This window comes from Staurois parvus, unplaced genomic scaffold (assembly GCF_062004578.1).
Source record: "Staurois parvus isolate SC_StPar_1 unplaced genomic scaffold, SC_StPar_1.0 ptg000299l, whole genome shotgun sequence".
Taxonomy (NCBI): domain Eukaryota; kingdom Metazoa; phylum Chordata; class Amphibia; order Anura; family Ranidae; genus Staurois; species Staurois parvus.
The window spans coordinates 23,292,858-23,311,806 of NW_028318095.1; the positions used below are offsets into that span (position 1 = coordinate 23,292,858).

Here is an 18,949-nt window from a genome sequence, read left to right on the forward strand (position 1 = left end):
CTGTCTGTCCCTGAGTAACAATTCTCTGGCACTCAGTAACAATTCTGTCTGTCCCTGAGTAACAATTCTCTGGCACTCAGTAACAATTCTGTCTGTCCCTGAGTATGAATTCTGTGGCCCTGAGTAACAATTCTGTGTCTGTGCGAGTAACAATTCTGTGTCTGTGCAAGTAACAATTTTGTGTCTGTGCGAGTAACAATTCTCTGGCACTCAGTAACAATTCTGTCTGTCCCTGAGTAACAATTCTCTGGCACTCAGTAACAATTCTGTCTGTCCCTGAGTATGAATTCTGTGGCCCTGAGTAACAATTCTGTGTCTGTGCGAGTAACAATTCTGTGTCTGTGCAAGTAACAATTTTGTGTCTGTGCGAGTAACAATTCTCTGGCACTCAGTAACAATTCTGTCTGTCCCTGAGTAACAATTCTCTGGCACTCAGTAACAATTCTGTCTGTCCCTGAGTAACAATTCTCTGGCACTCAGTAACAATTCTGTCTGTCCCTGAGTAACAATTCTCTGGCACTCAGTAACAATTCTGTCTGTCCCTGAGTATGAATTCTGTGGCCCTGAGTAACAATTCTGTGTCTGTGCGAGTAACAATTCTGTGTCTGTGCAAGTAACAATTTTGTGTCTGTGCGAGTAACAATTCTCTGGCACTCAGTAACAATTCTGTCTGTCCCTGAGTAACAATTCTCTGGCACTCAGTAACAATTCTGTCTGTCCCTAAGTAACAATTCTCTGGCACTCAGTAACAATTCTGTCTGTCCCTGAGTATGAATTCTGTGGCCCTGAGTAACAATTCTGTGTCTGTGCGAGTAACAATTCTGTGTCTGTGCAAGTAACAATTTTGTGTCTGTGCGAGTAACAATTCTCTGGCACTCAGTAACAATTCTGTCTGTCCCTGAGTAACAATTCTCTGGCACTCAGTAACAATTCTGTCTATCCCTGAGTATGAATTCTGTGGCCCTGAGTAACAATTCTGTGTCTGTGCGAGTAACAATTCTGTGTCTGTGCAAGTAACAATTTTGTGTCTGTGCGAGTAACAATTCTCTGGCACTCAGTAACAATTCTGTCTGTCCCTGAGTAACAATTCTCTGGCACTCAGTAACAATTCTGTCTGTCCCTGAGTAACAATTCTCTGGCACTCAGTAACAATTCTGTCTGTCCCTGAGTAACAATTCTCTGGCACTCAGTAACAATTCTGTCTGTCCCTGAGTAACAATTCTCTGGCACTCAGTAACAATTCTGTCTGTCCCTGAGTATGAATTCTGTGGCCCTGAGTAACAATTCTGTGTCTGTGCGAGTAACAATTCTGTGTCTGTGCAAGTAACAATTTTGTGTCTGTGCGAGTAACAATTCTCTGGCACTCAGTAACAATTCTGTCTGTCCCTGAGTAACAATTCTCTGGCACTCAGTAACAATTCTGTCTGTCCCTGAGTAACAATTCTCTGGCACTCAGTAACAATTCTGTCTGTCCCTGAGTATGAATTCTGTGGCCCTGAGTAACAATTCTGTGTCTGTGCGAGTAACAATTCTGTGTCTGTGCAAGTAACAATTTTGTGTCTGTGCGAGTAACAATTCTCTGGCACTCAGTAACAATTCTGTCTGTCCCTGAGTAACAATTCTCTGGCACTCAGTAACAATTCTGTCTGTCCCTGAGTAACAATTCTCTGGCACTCAGTAACAATTCTGTCTGTCCCTGAGTAACAATTCTCTGGCACTCAGTAACAATTCTGTCTGTCCCTGAGTAACAATTCTCTGGCACTCAGTAACAATTCTGTCTGTCCCTGAGTAACAATTCTGTCTGTCCCTGAGAATGAATTCTGTGGCCCTGAGTAAGAATTCTCTGGCACTCAGTAACAATTCTGTCTGTCCCTGAGTAACAATTCTCTGGCACTCAGTAACAATTCTGTCTGTCCCTGAGTAAAAATTCTGTGGCCCTAATAACGTTTCTGTGGCCCTAAGTAACAATTCTCTGGCACTGAGTAACAATTCTGTCTGTCCCTGAGTATGAATTCTGTGGCCCTAACTAGCGTTTCTTTGTCCCTAAATAACGATTCTGTGGCCCTCATTAACAAGTCTGTGTCCCTGAGTAATGGTTCTCTGTCCCTAAGTAACTTCTCTCTGTCCCCAATTCTCGTTTCTGTGGCCCTAACTCTGTCCCTGTCCCTAGTACAGAGCGGTCTGCCTCTGTTCAATGACTGCAGGCAAATGAAGATTTCCAAAATGGCCGCTATATATACCTCGACCATTACACAGTGCTGGCTGGCTGGCTGCTGATTGGCTGATGCGATCACATGTCGTTGAGGAATGCATTATGGGGCAGCGCGCCTTGTCTGCGCGCCTTCCCCGACATCCCCGCTCCGTCGCCGCACATGTCAGCCGCCATTTTCGGAAAAATTTCGATTCGCGCGTCCGAATTAGGCTGTTTTTCGGATTCGGCACGAATCGAAATTTTTCCGATATTCGACTCGAATTCCACTTCGGATACTTCGATTCGCTCATCTCTAGTTATATATATATATATGAGTTACATCTTTTTCTGTAAATATTTGTCTTGCACCCTTTTTGACCTTTTAGTAATAAAGCTTTCCTTCTGAAAGTGTTGAACTGTTTCTATAGCTCTTTATTGCAATTTACGAATTCCTGCCTCTAAAAGAGCGCTACTGTGTTTGTTTAACCCTCTGTATAACCGGCCTGCGGTGACCGTGTTATACAGACGATTATCTCAACCATTATAGTGTTATAGCTGATATTGCGAGTTTCCTCTTTCTCTGTATAAAAAGGAGGTGGTGGCAGTGTGAAGAGTTAATTGCATAATTAACCTGACCCAGTAACAATCGCATTCAGGCTGCCGGTACATAGATTGTGGTCCAATTAGCTGGAAAATCGTTGTTCAGGGTGCAGCTGGGTGTGGCATTGTTACGCACGTGACATCGCAATTTTAGATTGGCTAGTCCTTCGGTCACGAGTTTGGTGAGAAGGGCTGGGGTCTGACGCCGCGTTCGTCACATATTGGTGGCAGCGATCGTGGGATCGTCACATATAGGTGGCAGCGATCCTGGGATCGTCACACTTATAGCATCAGTTATCACCCTCCCCCAATGGTCTTATCTGTCCATGTTGCTGCCAGATCCATTCTGCATGCCCAACAAGAGCTATGCAAAAGATAAAAAAAAACAAAAAAACAGCCAGTCCCTTCTTATGTATTAGTTCATTCCTGTGCAGAGGATGCCTATGCTACATGGCCTTTTTATGGGAAGGAATGGGACCAGCTGCATGTGATAGCTGTGTGGCTCACTGTAGCTGAACAGCATGGATCTTCCAGAAACATAAAGAGGTGACTCAAACTTTGGTGGTGCTGGATATAAGGAGGTAAATTAAAGGATGACTATATGGAAGTAAAATCACGTAATGTCTAAATGGAATCATTCAACTGCATTCAACCGGTAGCCTAATGAAGGTTAGGGATGGAGGGATAACATGGGTTGCTGCATAGCCGGAGCAAAACAATGTGCGTCCCCTGCCATCTGCCTAGCTGTGTTCTTTCTGCACGTGAGTATAAATCACAAGATTGGCTGCACAGAATCCTTTGACAGGTAGTAGATATATGTACAGTAGATATTCAGACTGCACATTTAGCCTCTTACCTGGAGTTCTACTTAAGGCACGGTCAATGGCAATTACTCAAACAGTCTGATGATGGGTACCTTTTTTGTACAACATGGATATGTACAGTAAGCTCCTAAAGTAGAACTATAGAAAAAACTTTTTTTTCTTTTTTCCCTTATTTTGGATGGAGCAAGGGAGTGTTATTTTTTCACCATCCGTGTCCCATTGTGGAGATTTCCCTTCACTTCTTGTCCCAGTAAGTGAGAGGAAATCCCTGTAAATTAAGGGGATTCCTTAAGGACCCCCAAGTAACCAGGACTAGTGTTCCCATTGGAGGATTTCCCTTCTATTACTTTTCTGGAGACAACCCAAAATGTGGGATTTTCTTTTACTTTCAATGATAATGGTAAACAGGACAAATAGAAAAAGTGAACTTCCTTAACAGGGGCACAGGCCGCAATATACACTGACAGGCATTCTAATCCATCTCCACTCTATCCAAAACAAAAATAAAATTTGCCTTTAGTTACATTTTAACCACATCCTGACTGCCCTATAGCAGATATACTGCTACAGGGCGGCAGAGGTACGCAAAATCACATGTATATATACATGATTTTGTATCTCCGGGTAGGGGGCGAGCACGCCCTACCCGCACTGCCATTTGTGGCCGCGGCTGTCAATCACCGGATCCCGGCTGGTGATTACCTGCTGTCGCCTGGTGATTACCGAGGATCTCCAATGGGGAGGAGGACTGCTTTGTTTACTCCTCCTCCCTGTTGGCTCGGGCACAATGCTCTGGATGGCTGTGCACAGTGAAGCACCAACACATCGCCCCCCAGTAAAACACTCCCAGCACACAGCTAACCCTTTGATCACCCCTCATGTTAACCCCTTTCTGCCCATTTCATTAGTACTGTGTCAGTGCTTTTTTTTTAGCACTGATCACTGTATTGGTGTCACTGGCGATGTCAGTAACACCAAGTCAGTTCCCCCCAGTGTCAGAATGCCCGCAGCAGTCCTGCTATAAGTCGCTGAATAAAAATTCCAGTATCTATACCGCCATTTCTAAACGCTATAACTTTCACATAAACCAATTAGTTTACACGTATTGGGATTTTGTTTAGCAAAGACATGTCGCAGATTACAATTTGGTGTAAATTTGACGAAATTTTATTTTTTTTTACTGGACATGATTAATAGCAAAAAGTTAAAAATATTATTTTTTTCTCAAAATTGTCGATCTTTTTTATTTTTTATAGCGCAAAAAATAAAAACAGCACAGGTGATCAAATACCACCAAAAGAAAGCTCCACTTGTGGGAAAAAAGGACGTAAATTTAATTTGGGTGCAGCGTTGCATGACCGCGCAAATGTCAGTTAAAATAACGCAGAGCCGTAATGCAAAAAATGGCCTGATCAGGAAGGGGGGTAAATCTTCAGGAGGGCAAGTGGTTAAAATAGAAGTGTGCATGTTTATGTAAGCATTAGATACATAGGTTGAAAAAGAGATGTCCAGGGAGAAAAGGATTGGTTTGCAACTGCATCATCTAAATAATCAAGTACATTTGTATGTAATTTCTATTGGCTTTTGGAAGACATTACTTGCCAGGTTTACAGTGCAAATTCTAAGCAAATCTTGTAACAAATGTGTGCTTGAACTTACCTTGGCTAATGGTAACACCATAAAAGCTCCTCCACCACTGGACTCTACAATGATAGCTAAAAATTTAGGATTCACAGCACAGAAAGAGCTGTCCCATGTGATCTTAGATACCCGGATATCCTCATATGTTTGGTCAGCTTTGACGGGCTGTCCGAAAATGTGCCTAAATTTGCTCTGGCGCACCACTCTTCGGCTCATTGCGGAAATACTGCAAGAAGCACAAAATAAAGAAAAATCACATATATTGAGCACAAAGTGTTATGTCAAAACATGGCTAATGTAAGGTACAATTCTATCCCAAAACGGTTTTGGACAGAATGAGGAAGGCATAAAACCTCTGTTCTGTTTCTATTGCGGTTTGTCTAGCCACAGGGGAGATTTTCTCTCATTTCCGGGGGGGGGGGGGGGGGATTAACAAGACAGGAAGTGAGCAGAATATGTTCTGTCAAGCGGAGTAGGAAAGAGTGAGAACCACTTTCAGTTTTTTTTATTCAGTCTCTGATCCTTGCTTCTTGTATGATCCCCAGGACGAGAAAACACAACAGAGACAGATAGCAATAAAAAACTAAGTTTATTAACCTCCTCTGCTGTAACCAAAACCAGATACAACTGTAAAATGTTGAATTTCTCATAACCACACCTTCCTGGTTGCCATAGCAATCTGCTCCATTTTCTTCCCCAATTTATTTTTTCCTTTTGTAATACTTTCAACACACTATGGGGCCTTAAGAGTGTCACAAATAAAAGAAACATATATAAAAGAATTTTAGTTTCTTGAATACAATAACATAATAAAATATCAAATCAGTATAATATAAAATATTTGGGGTAGCATTATATGGGTGTATAGTCTATTTTTATACTGTACAGTATAGCGAGTATGGTTTTTCGTCTTTTATTATGTTATTGTATTAAATAAATTACATTCTTTTATATATGGTTATGTTACCCGTGACACCTTTAGGGTCCATGTACACTTGGCAGAAAAAAAGGTCATATAGAGTTTAGGCTAGTTTAGGAGCGTTTTTTTGCGGCTGAAAACTCCGTCAAAACTGCAAACCAGAAAGTTTTTTTTTCTGCCTCTAAACGTGGGGTTTAAAATATGTTTCTAAGGCTCCATTCACACTTGTGCGACCTCAAAATCGTGCCATTTTTATTGCAACTTTACAATGCAACTTTGAAGCAACTTTGGCTTTGACCAAAGATGTTTTTGCTGTACAAAGTCGCACACAAGTCACATGTATAACATTCAGGTGTGACTTTCTTGTAACTTAGGAGGGTTTCGCTCGAAAGTCGGGCCAAAGTAGTGCAGGAACTACTTTCAAGTTGCTGCAACTTGAAATGACACAGATATGAATGGTATTCGTTGGGAAACATGGGGTGCAACTTGGACCCCAAAGTTGCATGACAAATCACACAAGTGTGAATGGACTCTAAGGGGTTTATTTACTAAAGCTGGAGAGTCCAAAATCAGACTCCCTTCTGCATAGAAACCAATCAGCTTCTAACCTCAGCTTGTTCAATGAAGCTTTAGCAATGAAACCTGGAAGCTGATTGGTTTCTATGCAGAAGGGAGTCTGATTTTGGACTCTCCAGCTTTAGTAAATAAACCCCTAAATGTCCTAATGTGCACAAACACATAGGATAACACTGAGCTGCTTCTACAGGCAACACACAAAACTCTAGAAGCAGCGTTTTTTTAAGCCCAGTGTGCATGGACCCTTGGACTGCCTTCACACAGAATCGCCATGAACCTGCCCACAATTGCAAAATGCTCTGCTAAAAGGACAAATCGTGGACCTGCATTTTCCAGTGCCATTCATTTTAATGGCAGCAGGAAAAAACACGGTGCAGTTCTACGATGAATCTCACTGAAATCGTGGCAAACCACATCGTGCAAATCGTGTCATCTAAAAGAAGTACCTGAACTTCTTTTGAGAACCGCCGCCCTCCCGTCATATCCTTATATGGCGGGCGGAAAGAGGTTAATATAATTTTGTAACCTTTTTTAAAGTGTCACATCTTAAATGTATGTGCCCTTTAGTTGCAGAAACAATTCCTCATTGGTCTGCTCCATTTTATTTTCACACTGCAATGTGGCGGTTTAATTTTTGCGAATACCTGTGACAATACTGCCACTTCAGCACTATTTTAGCAGGAGATTTGCAAGTGCAGCAAGTTGTTACCTGAACATTGAAATTGTTGCTTTTCAGCCAAAAATGTTTGAATTGGTCTCGATTATTTTATAGATTAACTGGTGCAACAATATGCTTGGTTTGTCTCTGGAAATGATTCTGCTATAGCATTAGCACTACAATATTAAATCAGTCGCAATATACAAATTGAACTGTGCTTTGTGATTGAGTACAGGATGCATGGATTTGGTAGGATTGATAATGTCCCACTGTGTTACATATGTTTGACAGCCGGGCCAGATCAAGCCTGTCTGATCTGGAGGCACAGTTAAAAAAAAAAAAAAGTCAGGGGTATATTATCAGCATACCTTCCTTTAATTCTTGTGCACTGCTGTGAATGTTGGGTATGGAAAGATTGCACGTGGGAGTATCTTACAGGGATTGAGTAAACAGTACTCTTCCCTATTCCCTGTATACACTGCACAGTCCCTGAACACAAAATACTGCTAGTTACTGAGCCACAAATGATAATTCCACAGATATGCCTAAGCCTGAGGACAAACGATCATGTTTTAAAAATTCAACCCCTCCAGTACATTTACTTTTCTGTGTCAGAAATTCTGTATATATCCCTATAGAACAGACCGTGCACAGTCCACATGTGCTTTTCGGCTTGCTTCACTGCAACAATGAAACAGGAACCTTTGTTCAGAGAAAAGACAATAGAGTATATCATAGAGTATAAACACTGCCATCTATTGGTTGAAGAATACATCTTTACTGAATACTGGTGTAGATATTGCACAAAATACTTGAACACTGTATTCCAACATTCTGCTAAGAAAAACAATACACACTGTCTGACCCTATTTCCTTATACTAGCAATTGTTAGGACAATGAACACTTTGGTCAGGACTACGTAATGTACACCTTAGTGTGTAGAGTGCACTAGTCAGGGATGGAGGAGGGAAGAGGGCCACCAAGTTCCCAGAAAGGAATCTTATGACCAAGGACAACACATGCTCTATTTTTTTTCCTGCAATGACCAGCATTGATCTAAGTATCTCCAGCAGTGTCAGTATAGATCTCAATGCCCCAGCAGTGGCCAGTAGAGACAGGGCCGTGGATAAGGGGGGTACCGCCAGTCCTCCTGTACAGGGCCCAGTCAGCTGGGTGAATGGGATGTGGGCAAGCAGGGTGATTGGCAGGGGGAAAATTACTGGAATTGTCCCCTTGTATGGCTCTTTCTGCAGCAGCTGAAAGCTGGCTTCTTCTTCTCTCCTTCCTGCTGGCTCTCAGCTGCTGCAGAGAGAGCCATACAGGGGATAGGTTCAAGTAATTGCCCCCTGCCGCACCCATCACCCTCCCTGTGCACCATTCGTTTTCCCCTGCTGCCCAGGTCCCCCTGTGAGCCCCCACAGTGCTGCAGGTTTCCCTCCTCTCCTTTCCACGGGTATCTGCAAGTACACAATAGGATCCCTCATAATGGAGAGTGGGGGAAGAGTCCAGTAAATATGTCACATTTACTAGCTCCTTCCTTTCCTGAATTAACACAATGACTGATTGGTACCAATCACTCACTCTGTTGATTCATAACTGAAGCATAGTAAACTTTGTTGGTTATATTTTTTTTTTGGGGGGGGGCTGTCAGGTTGGCTGTATGAGGCCCCATGGCTTCTAACAGCAGCACTGAGTAGAAATCTCAGTGTTCCAAGAAGTGACCAGTACAGATCTTAGTGTCTGCAGGGATGAATAATATAGATCTCAGTGTCCCCAGGAGTGAATAATATAGATCTCAAGTGTCCCCAGGAGTGATCAGTACAGATCTAAGTGTCTCTAGCAGTGACCAGTATAGATTCAAGTACCTCCAGCATTGATCAGTAAAGATCTAACAGTCCTCGGTACTGACCAATATAGGATCTCAGTGTGTCATTATAGGGTCTGCCCCTCTGGCACCACTGATCCTTAGGGGAGGCAAGACTAAAATTTGGGAAGGGGCACACCCCATCCCAGCGCCCTCCTAGATCCAGACCTGTTTGACAGATTTTGCCTGCTTTATTATGCATAGAGCTTTTGATTGTGAGTATTGGCAAACTGATTTTGACCACTTTCACATGTTAAAACCAGATATTTATAGCATACTAGGCACTATGAATAGTTTAAAATACTACTGTACATGTAGTGTCTAAACTGGTTCAATATGTGACATAGCATGTTTGAAACAGTGCCCAGATATTTCAAATATCTAGTTAAAAAAAGAATATAAAAAAAATATTGGTGTCATGTGTGACACTTGGAAATACATGAGTCAAATCTGGAGCAGAAATGTATCTTCCAAATTTTAATTGATGAACCTTGTATGTATGGAATGATGGGCTCTGTCAGGTGACTTGTTAAGACTAGAAAATCTTTTCTGTACAGGACAATTTCTAAGTTAATATAGAATGCAGTGATTGAGACACTTACAAGATTACAAGAAGGCAAAGCAATTTAACCTTCAAAAGCAAGCAGAAACAATATACAGTACACATAAAAAAAACATACACACATTGCTTCTAAGATTATGTTCCAGTCGAACACTGAATTGATCTGATTGCTTGTTCAGCTGCTGCCTGTGACACAGCTGCTTTGTTGGTGTAACCTATTGGTGTAGTTGCAGCAGAGACAACATAGGCCTATTAATATCATGTCAACAGTCTATATCTTCATACCACACTTTAGTAACAAGAATAAGGAGTTAAATGTGTTTCTGGAAATAAAAGGTATTAGGCTAGGTTCACATCCATCCTGGTTGCAGTTGATGTGTTTTTATTTTCTTGGTGCGTTTTTTAACTTGTATTTTACGCTTTTTTTTTGCCAATAGATAAATATGACAGTTTTGAGTTAAGCTGGCCATACACTATACAAATTTGTGTCCAATGTCTGACCAATTTCCTTTAGATTTACCTTCAACTATGTAGTGCAAGAGCTTGCCTAACTGGATACAATTGAAAGTGTTAGGTTTGATCTCCTATTATATGGTTTTTGGTAAATCTAAACCAAAATTCTCAAGAAAATTGTATAATGTATGGCCAGCCTTAGGGTTAGCAGAAATTATTAGGGCTAGGATTAGCAGTAATTGTTAGGATCAGTATGCTAACCCCAACAATTACCACTAACCCTAACCATTGCTGCCAACTCTAACGTTAACCCTAAGGGTTGGGGTTAGAGTTAAAATTAGGGTTAGTGGTAATTGTTAGAGTTAGCATTCTAACCCTAAAAAGTGCTGCTAACCCTAACGATTACCACTAACCCTATAGCAAAACTGTTCATACTTTCCTATTGGCAAAATAACCTCAAAACACATCAAAAATACATTTGCTTTTTTGGTGAAGCTCCACTGAAGACTCTTACATGCAAATCGCAAACTGTTGTGGGAAATTAAAGGCTCTAACCCAGGGTTTCTCAACTAGGGTTCCTCCAGAAGTTGCTAGGGGTTCCTTGAGCAATCAGCAATTTTTGCCTCTCAGGTAAGTTCCCACTGACACCATTGATCTTTTTAGCAATCTGTAAGGGGGTAATTCTTTCCAATGACCACAAGCGTAAGGAGCATTCCTCCCTCTGACTATCACGCTAATGTATCAGGCGTTGTTGATATAGTCATTTTTAGCAGGGGTTCCCTGAGACTGGAAAGTTATGTCAAGGGTTCCTCTGCATTGAAAAGGTTGAGAAAGGCTGCTCTAACCCTTTCCAAAAAAACTGCACCAGCTCAAAATGCACAAGCATGAACTAGATCCATAGCAAACCACGATAAATGGACTGTAGTGCAGTTCTGCAAACCGGAAAAAGCTCTAAAAATGCTCAAGTGTGAACCTTAAAGCTGACCTTTGCAGTAAAAAAAAAGCAAAGCCCGCCAAATATATGAGGGCCACTCTTCCAAAAAAATAGTAAGTAAAAATAGTTCCTGATAAGCAAGCTGCCATAAAGCCATCTGTGGACTGTTGGAGGGGTTGTGGGCAGGAAGGCACTTCTACAATTATGGTGCCAAGTGTTTGACTTGCAGTTCCGGCATGGTTCCATTCACTTACATTAGAGAGTTTGACATTGGACCCGCTTGTCAAACACATTAAAATTGTCACACTGCAGTGCAAAACACTGTGGCCACAGCAGTGTGTACCCATCCGAGCTCCATCATGTGCATTTGCAGGTGGGTGGTAAAAGCAAGAGTCAATCACCTGTTTTTAGCACCTTTTGGTCGCCCATGTGAAAGGAGCCTTACCAAACATGGACAGTGTGGATTTTGATACATTTTTCTTCCATTGACCTATACAAACACTTATTGGTGCAAAAATGGACAGTGGGCACACATGGCACTTTGCATTTTTATCATGCTTGGCACAATCTGATCAATTCAATAAAGTCTTAATGACAGTTCTCTGGCAGTAGAACATACCTGTGCCTCAGGGCAGGCACCGACAGATCCATGTACCTACTCTGAAAGGTTTATAAATCGAGCACAAGCACCTTCACTGGGATCTCTCTAGAAGGATAGTGATATCCGCTTTGCCCAGGTGCCGAAGGCAGAAGGAGGGGGTATGGTAAATATGTTTGATAACTTTTTAACTACAGTTTTTTGTATTTCTTTCATGTTACTATTTATTGTGGGGGGGGGGGCCCATATATATTAAAGAAGAGCTAATTTACTATTTCACAGTTCTCTTCCCTACAGTATGGGACAAATTACTTTTTCCCACGTTTATAAGTGCTTTCTAACTGACCACCCCCCCCTTTCCCTCCTACCGCGACCGATCTGGCAATAGTTATGGAAGGAGAAGGTTGATTCATAGCTGCAGCTTGTCTCAGCTGTGAGCACTTACCTGAGACAGGCAATGGCAAGGGGGATACAGAAGGCAAACACCTCCCTCTCCCTCTCCATTCCTCTTGCCATTGCTTGCCTTGGGAACCTGCTGCAGTTATGAAACAGCCATCTCCTTCAAAGCTTGTCAGATTGAAAGGCAGAGGAGGATGTCAAACCTCTTAAATAGGGCTAGAAAGCACTTAGAAATATGTGACAAAATACTACATGTACTTTGTCCCATAGGGGACAGGGCTTTAAAATAAAAATTGTAATGATAAATTTTCTTTACATGGACCGTGCTTTTTATTGCAAGTTCCTCTTTAAATTGGTTTTAGGAATATGTTCAGACTTTAGGATTTTGAATGATAAAACAAGACTAGTAACACTGTATTTCTGGCAGAACTTTTGCCACTTATCAGTTACTTGCATTAGTCAGATGTTTTCCCATCCAATAAAAAGTATCTATTGAGAAAAAGTTACAATAATGAAGGATGGTAAGAGAGTTCAGAAAGATACGAGTAAAGCTGACCTCCTGCACAGACATTTGTTTATGTACAAAGTAGAATATGTTCTATATGATTGTTATATCATGTAGCAGCAAGAATAATGGAACCTGAACATATACTTGACATATTAGGCCCACCTTTACTGCAGTAAGTTCCTACTAGTCAAAGGATACCTAGATGTTCAAGCTCGCAAAAATGTCTTTGAAAGGTTAAATCAAGTAATTTTCAATTGTTATACTGTATGCATCCAGTGAATGTGAACTTTAACATGTCAAAGATATCTTCAAATGCCACCTATTTAATGCTGTGTGCAAGTTACGCAGCATACCAATATTCGGCATGAAGTTTAACTCCAGACAAAAAGTTTTCATTTTTGTTTTGGATAGAAAGGAAGGAGGTCAGAACCTATGAGTTTTTATCTGTTTATAAAAAGGAAGTGAGGTGGAAATCTCTATAACAGATAAACAGATCTCAATAAAAACCAAAGGGTCCACTTGCACCATTTCACTGCAGTAATGTATATTCCATTGTGCATTTATGTTGCAGTGCAGCACAGCAACAAACAAGCATGCATTGCTGTGTGCTACCATGCCAAAAAAACCCAGCATGTACAATTTTTGATTCATTGTAGTCTGTTGTACAGTCTATTTAAATGAGCACCTCAACAAGCCAGGCTGGTGTAAATGTCCTTAAAAGACACCACTTTATCCATTCTTATAAAGGAAAAGTTTCGGCTCTAACAATGTTCACATAGTTCACATAGGAGCTGCAGGAATACAGTCCAGGTCCTCCCCAAATGTTTTGCCCTGCAGCCAGGCACCTAGGCTCACTCACACATCTTCAGTAGACAGCCCCTCAGTCAACATTGCAGAACCTGGGTCTCAGCATTCACGCCCTCAGGTTGCCCACTTGAGGTCACTCAGCAGCAGATGCCTGGGAGAGCAATGTGCCCTCTCCCAGGCTGGACCAATTCTGGACAGGAAAAGACCCAGAGCCCAGTGTGCGCACTGAATATATACAATTACCCAGTATGCCATCAGAGCCAGTCTCTTTGGGATAGGCTGGAGCTGTATCAATGTAGCACCCTCCTAGCTTAGCTAGGGGGAGCTAGATCTAAATGGTTAGACCAGGACAGGAGCATCTCAGGTGTAATAGCCAGAGGGGTCAAAGTGTGGTCAGAGCCGACAGCCTCTGCAGGTCAGCTCTTCTGAATTTTTCCTCTGCTCTGAGGCTTTTGGAAGAGGACCTTGGAGGCAGTGGGTAGATCTGAGGAGTGGCTGGTTGCACTTTTGAGGGACCTTAGCCAATCTCCAACAGAAGGCTTGACAAGGGGCTGGTACTCCCTTAAAAGTGCTCAGTAGCAGGAGTGTGGTGGTAGAGGTGTAGATAGTTGGAGTAAGATGTCGGGCTGAGGAAGGAGGCTGCCAGGAGGCTTAGTGGGATGCAAGCCTGAAGCTGGAGAGGAGGAAAACTTGGTGCTTACTTGCTTTCCTGAGCAAGGACCACCTGTAGGGCAGGGAAGAAACAGCCCAGCTGATAGGCCCGATAGCAGCAGCAAACCCGCAAGTGGTACAGGTGAGGATCTGAGTGAGTACACCTACACCCCCTGGGGGGGATAGGGGAATGAGCATTCTGTTGGGAAACCAGATTGGCCCCCTACTAGTGACTGTACACCCACTTAAAAGGAACAGGAGCCAAATCCCCTACTCAGGAAAACTACCATATTGCTGGGTGAAGAGGAGAATTTCATTTAGGGTCTGAGGTGGTACATCTAGGAGATGCAGACTAGCTCTCCAACAGAGACTGTGTTGCAGAAGAGAAGCTTGTAAATAGTTTGAGGAAGTTTGTCCTCAGTTATCAGTTCCCTTGGGCATCCTATACCCCCCTTACCCTATCCCAGTTCTAAATCCCTTCAATAAACAACAAAACAAAAGCCCAAGGGCTGATTTTTTACTTTGAATGCAGGCTTGTGTGGATTGCCTGGCTGTGCAGTACTATAGGGGGGACCCAATTCATCAACAACCCCTAAGGGGGTAGTGCTACATCGATATTCATGCTGCATTAGCTCTACACCTATAATCTAGAAAGTTCTCAAGCCTTCTAGATGCAGAGGGAGCAATCAGTCTGACAGCAGCTGATCGCACTGAACAGACCTAACTAGCAGAACAAGGCATCACCGATGTAGTGTGCCAGTTATGCTTTTACCTAGCAATTAATTACTAAATTTACTTATCAAAATCCAAACTAAAGCTAACTATCTAAACCTAGTACCTACCTAGGAAGGTGCTGCATTAGTATATAAGTTGTAAAACAGTGTTCACATTAAATATTTATTCATTTACCCTGCTATTAGAGGACCCATACTATAGAGTCTACACTTGACCTTCAAATTATTTTACATTAATTACAAGAAGATACACAAAGGCCATCTGAGTGTTCCTCTTACACTTAAAGAATAAGGGATGACCTATGTACTGTATACTTTTGCCAAATTGTGCCATGTATTTGCCCCTAATGTCTGTCTGTGCATCTTCCATAATATTATGTACCTCACAATTTCTGTGCTTGTTGGCTTCTATTTGAATGGGTTGTGAAATGTTTCAATAAAAATTACTACCTTTGAGAAGGAAGTGTAAAGCACGCTAAACTACACAGTAAAACATATTTTGTTCACGTTTCTAAATATTTCTCAGGCATCGTTACAGTGCCCAGATATAATAAATATTTTGAGGAAATCTATCCAGAGACTTTTAGTGAATGTAGAGGTTGCTCAGGATTTGGTATCAAATTTGATTGCTTCAGAAAGCAGAAAAAGTGTGCTTACAGGCACTGCCGTGGATAAGGGGGTACCACCAGTTCTCCTGTAGGGGGCCCAGACCAGCAGGGGGGGCCAGGCAGCTGGGTGAATTAGATGTGGGCAGGGAGGGTAATCGGCATGGCAGGGGGAAATTACTGGATCCAATCCCCTGTACGATTCCCTCTGCAGCAGCTGACAGCTGGCTTCTTCTCTGGCTTTAGCTGCTTCAGAGAGAGCCATACAGGGGATCGGTTCCAGTAATTGCCTCCCCGCCACACCCATGACCCTCCCCATGTATCATACATTTCCCCCTGCTGACAAGGCCCACCCGCAGTGCTACCAGCCCCCTTCCTCTCCTTACCACCAGCAGCTGCAAGCACACAATAGGATCCCTCAGGATGGAGAGTGGGGGAAGGGTCCTGTATATATGTCACATTTACCAGCCTCCTTTCTTAAAGGAACACAGTTAGTGATCGGTACCTATCACTCACTGTGTTCATTCATAACTGAAGCATGGTAAACTTTTTTTTTTCTTTTTTAGGGGGGACCCTGTCAGGTTGGCTGTATGGGGCACCGTGGTTTCTAACAGCAGCCCTGCTTATAGGATCCCTCAACTCTAGAGCTTAGTTATAAAGACTTGCAAAGTAATGACTTTTCATTATGCAGCGATTTGCCTGATTTAACTGTTAAAACATGATTAGAGTAGCATAACATCATAAAAATGTTGGAAAAAAAGCCTTTATCGAGTAACAAAAGAAAAATTGCCCAAACCTGCATTACAAAGTGTACATCTGCCAAAATCAATGATCAAATAGCAAAATATCAGTTTCAAGAATTGATATTATCCTATATAAACCCATTCTCCCAGTTTGCAGTCTTGATCTCAGAACTACATAACTTGTAAGCCTGTGCCACCTTCCACTGATTTTTCACTACCAAAACCTAATGCTAGCAAAAGGAGACTTAGGCCTAAAAAGTGCAGGTAAAAGCACAAAAGCATCAATTATGTGTAATGTTTTTTTCCTTTCCATAAACAGTTTTAGTCAATTTACAATTTGCCTTTGAAATTGCTACAAAATGTTACCATTTCAAGAGAGTCAGTATTCTTGCACAGCCCCTCCCACACTGTATGTCATAGCCCTCTTCTGGGACTGCCTAATTACTGTCTGTGATGGCCCAGCACCTCCACCCCCCCCCCCTTAAACTCGCTACATATCCTTTTATGTAGCAGCTATGGAAGGAGCAAAAGGGAATATTATAGTGTCACTTGGGTTACAGCAGCGAGTCAGCTGAGCTGCTGACATCACATCCAAAACGTCAGTGCCCAACAGCATGCTCAAGGTTTTTACAAATAAATAACATGCACATATACTTTAAATGCACATATATATAGTATGTATTTGTATGAATGTGAGTTAGGGACCTTAGATTGTACACCCCTTGAGGGTTAGGGACTGATGTGAATGTACAATATATATGGAAAGCACTGCGTAAATTGACGGTGCTATATAAGTACCTAAAATAAATAAATAAAATATTCTTCTGGAAAGATGAGATGGTTGTTAAAAGGAATAGTCTGATGACAAGGTCTCTAACTGACAAATTAACATATGGATGTAAGTGCTATATGTAAGTAATTCCTTTCTATTTTGCTTTTCCCATTGAAGCACATCTGAGTGCTTAATTAACATCCACACATTCTTTAAATAGCTTTAAGACAGGGGACTTGTGTGTCGCATATTATTTATGTCTTTAGTGAATTATAGCTTCTTCTTCCACTGAGGAACAATAACCAATAATTTACCTCCTGCCAAGCATTCTACAAAAAGAATACTAATATACTTCTAATTTCTAAGCCAAAAATTGTGATAGTAAGAATCCCTTTCTACACATTTTTCCTGTACAACCATGTACCATATAATGAGTACTTACTCCTGACAGGAGCAATCTGTAGAGCCAGTCTCCTGCTTCCAAGAAGTACTATCCAGGAAAACCTAGTTTACAGCATAGATGGACGCAAACACAAGTGCAGGTTATACTGGATCCCATCATATTGGAATTTTTCATAGAAGGGTCAAGTACAAATGTATACTGTAATGTTAAGTGGAAGAATAATAGAGTGGCATTGAGGACATTTTTATAGATGCATGCATGACATTGGTGCTTAACCTCTTGTTTATAGCCCTCAAGCTGTAAATAGGTAGAAAATGAAGGGCAGTGACACAGTGGAACGTATTGCTGTAGTCACTTGATCTGCCTTCAAACTCTTTAAGCATACAATCTAACAAGAGCACCAAACACTTCCATGAGTGCAATGCAATTTAATTCATTTAATATGGATTCATAGCAAAAAAATATATAACAGGTTTTTGGGGCCAAATATACTCCCCCTTAATAAAGGCTTAATAATTATGACTGTGCATAAATGGAAGTAAGCAGATACCAAATAGATCTGCACCTTGGTTTACTGCTTGGAATGGTTTCAAGAGGGTAGACAGTGTTAGTGAATGCAGTGTAAAATTACCTTGAGCCCGGCCCTGTATGCCTACCCCTTCCCTCTATCCTTTTCCTGACGCCCTCATCCTTCCCTTCCTGTCCTTGCCCTTTGTCTATCCATTCCCCCACTCTTATCCTTTGCCAGTCTAGTACCTGGAGCTTCTCATAGGAGACTAATCCTTTGTGGTCCTTTACTTGATTGATGGTTGCACTACTGTTGATTTGATGTGCCTTAGGCCTCCTTTTTTACTTTTTGTAACTTACTGTATTGACAAATGTCTTTCTATTGGGTAACTGACAAGTTCATGGCATTGTGACCAAGATTGTATCACCCTTGAGCTATGTGGAAGCTGGATGTGCTTTGTATGTTGCTTATCTTTGTTATTGGATAATGTCTAATAAAAAACCTTTAACAAAAAAAAATGACCTTGGACATTTGTTTTGCACTCTTTTTGGATTGTATGTATGTGGATTCAAAACTATGCGTCCTTTCCTTGTTCCTGAGAGGAATCTCCATTTTTTGGACTGGTGCCAAACCAGAGCCAGTGTGTCCAGTGGCAATTTTAGCAACCCTTAGAAAATCTGAATGCAGTGCACACATTTTTCTTGTTTTCAAAATTCTTTGTGACCCAGATGATGTGTCCTAACAGTGCACAAACATTATTCTCTTTTTTCATTCTAAATGCAAGCAAAAGAAGCTCATCAAACAGAGATTTTGAAAGAATTGGAAAATATTTTTTCTGCATTGTCAAGCTGCAAAGCTTTGTTATTACCTGGAAATCCTAATAAGTGTTGATTAGACAGGAAGCATTGCTGGCTTAGACTAGGCTATCTAGGGTTGCAATTACAGGAGAATTGTCAAAATTATTACATTCATGGAGATGTGTGCTCCACCTGTATTTC

The 18,949-nt window shown here is 41.6% G+C and overlaps 1 protein-coding gene across 3 annotated transcripts in view; it reads right to left on the reverse strand.

Annotated features, from left to right (window-relative positions):
* Nucleotides 1–18,949, reverse strand: part of CORO6 (coronin 6) — a 127,321-nt gene that overhangs the window by 66,708 nt on the left and 41,664 nt on the right. For all 3 annotated transcript variants that reach the window (XM_089683038.1, XM_089683037.1, XM_089683039.1), the window contains one exon: nt 5,275–5,482. In XM_089683038.1, the coding sequence (XP_089539164.1) occupies nt 5,275–5,482 (208 nt within the window). The remainder of the gene's footprint in view (nt 1–5,274; nt 5,483–18,949) is intronic.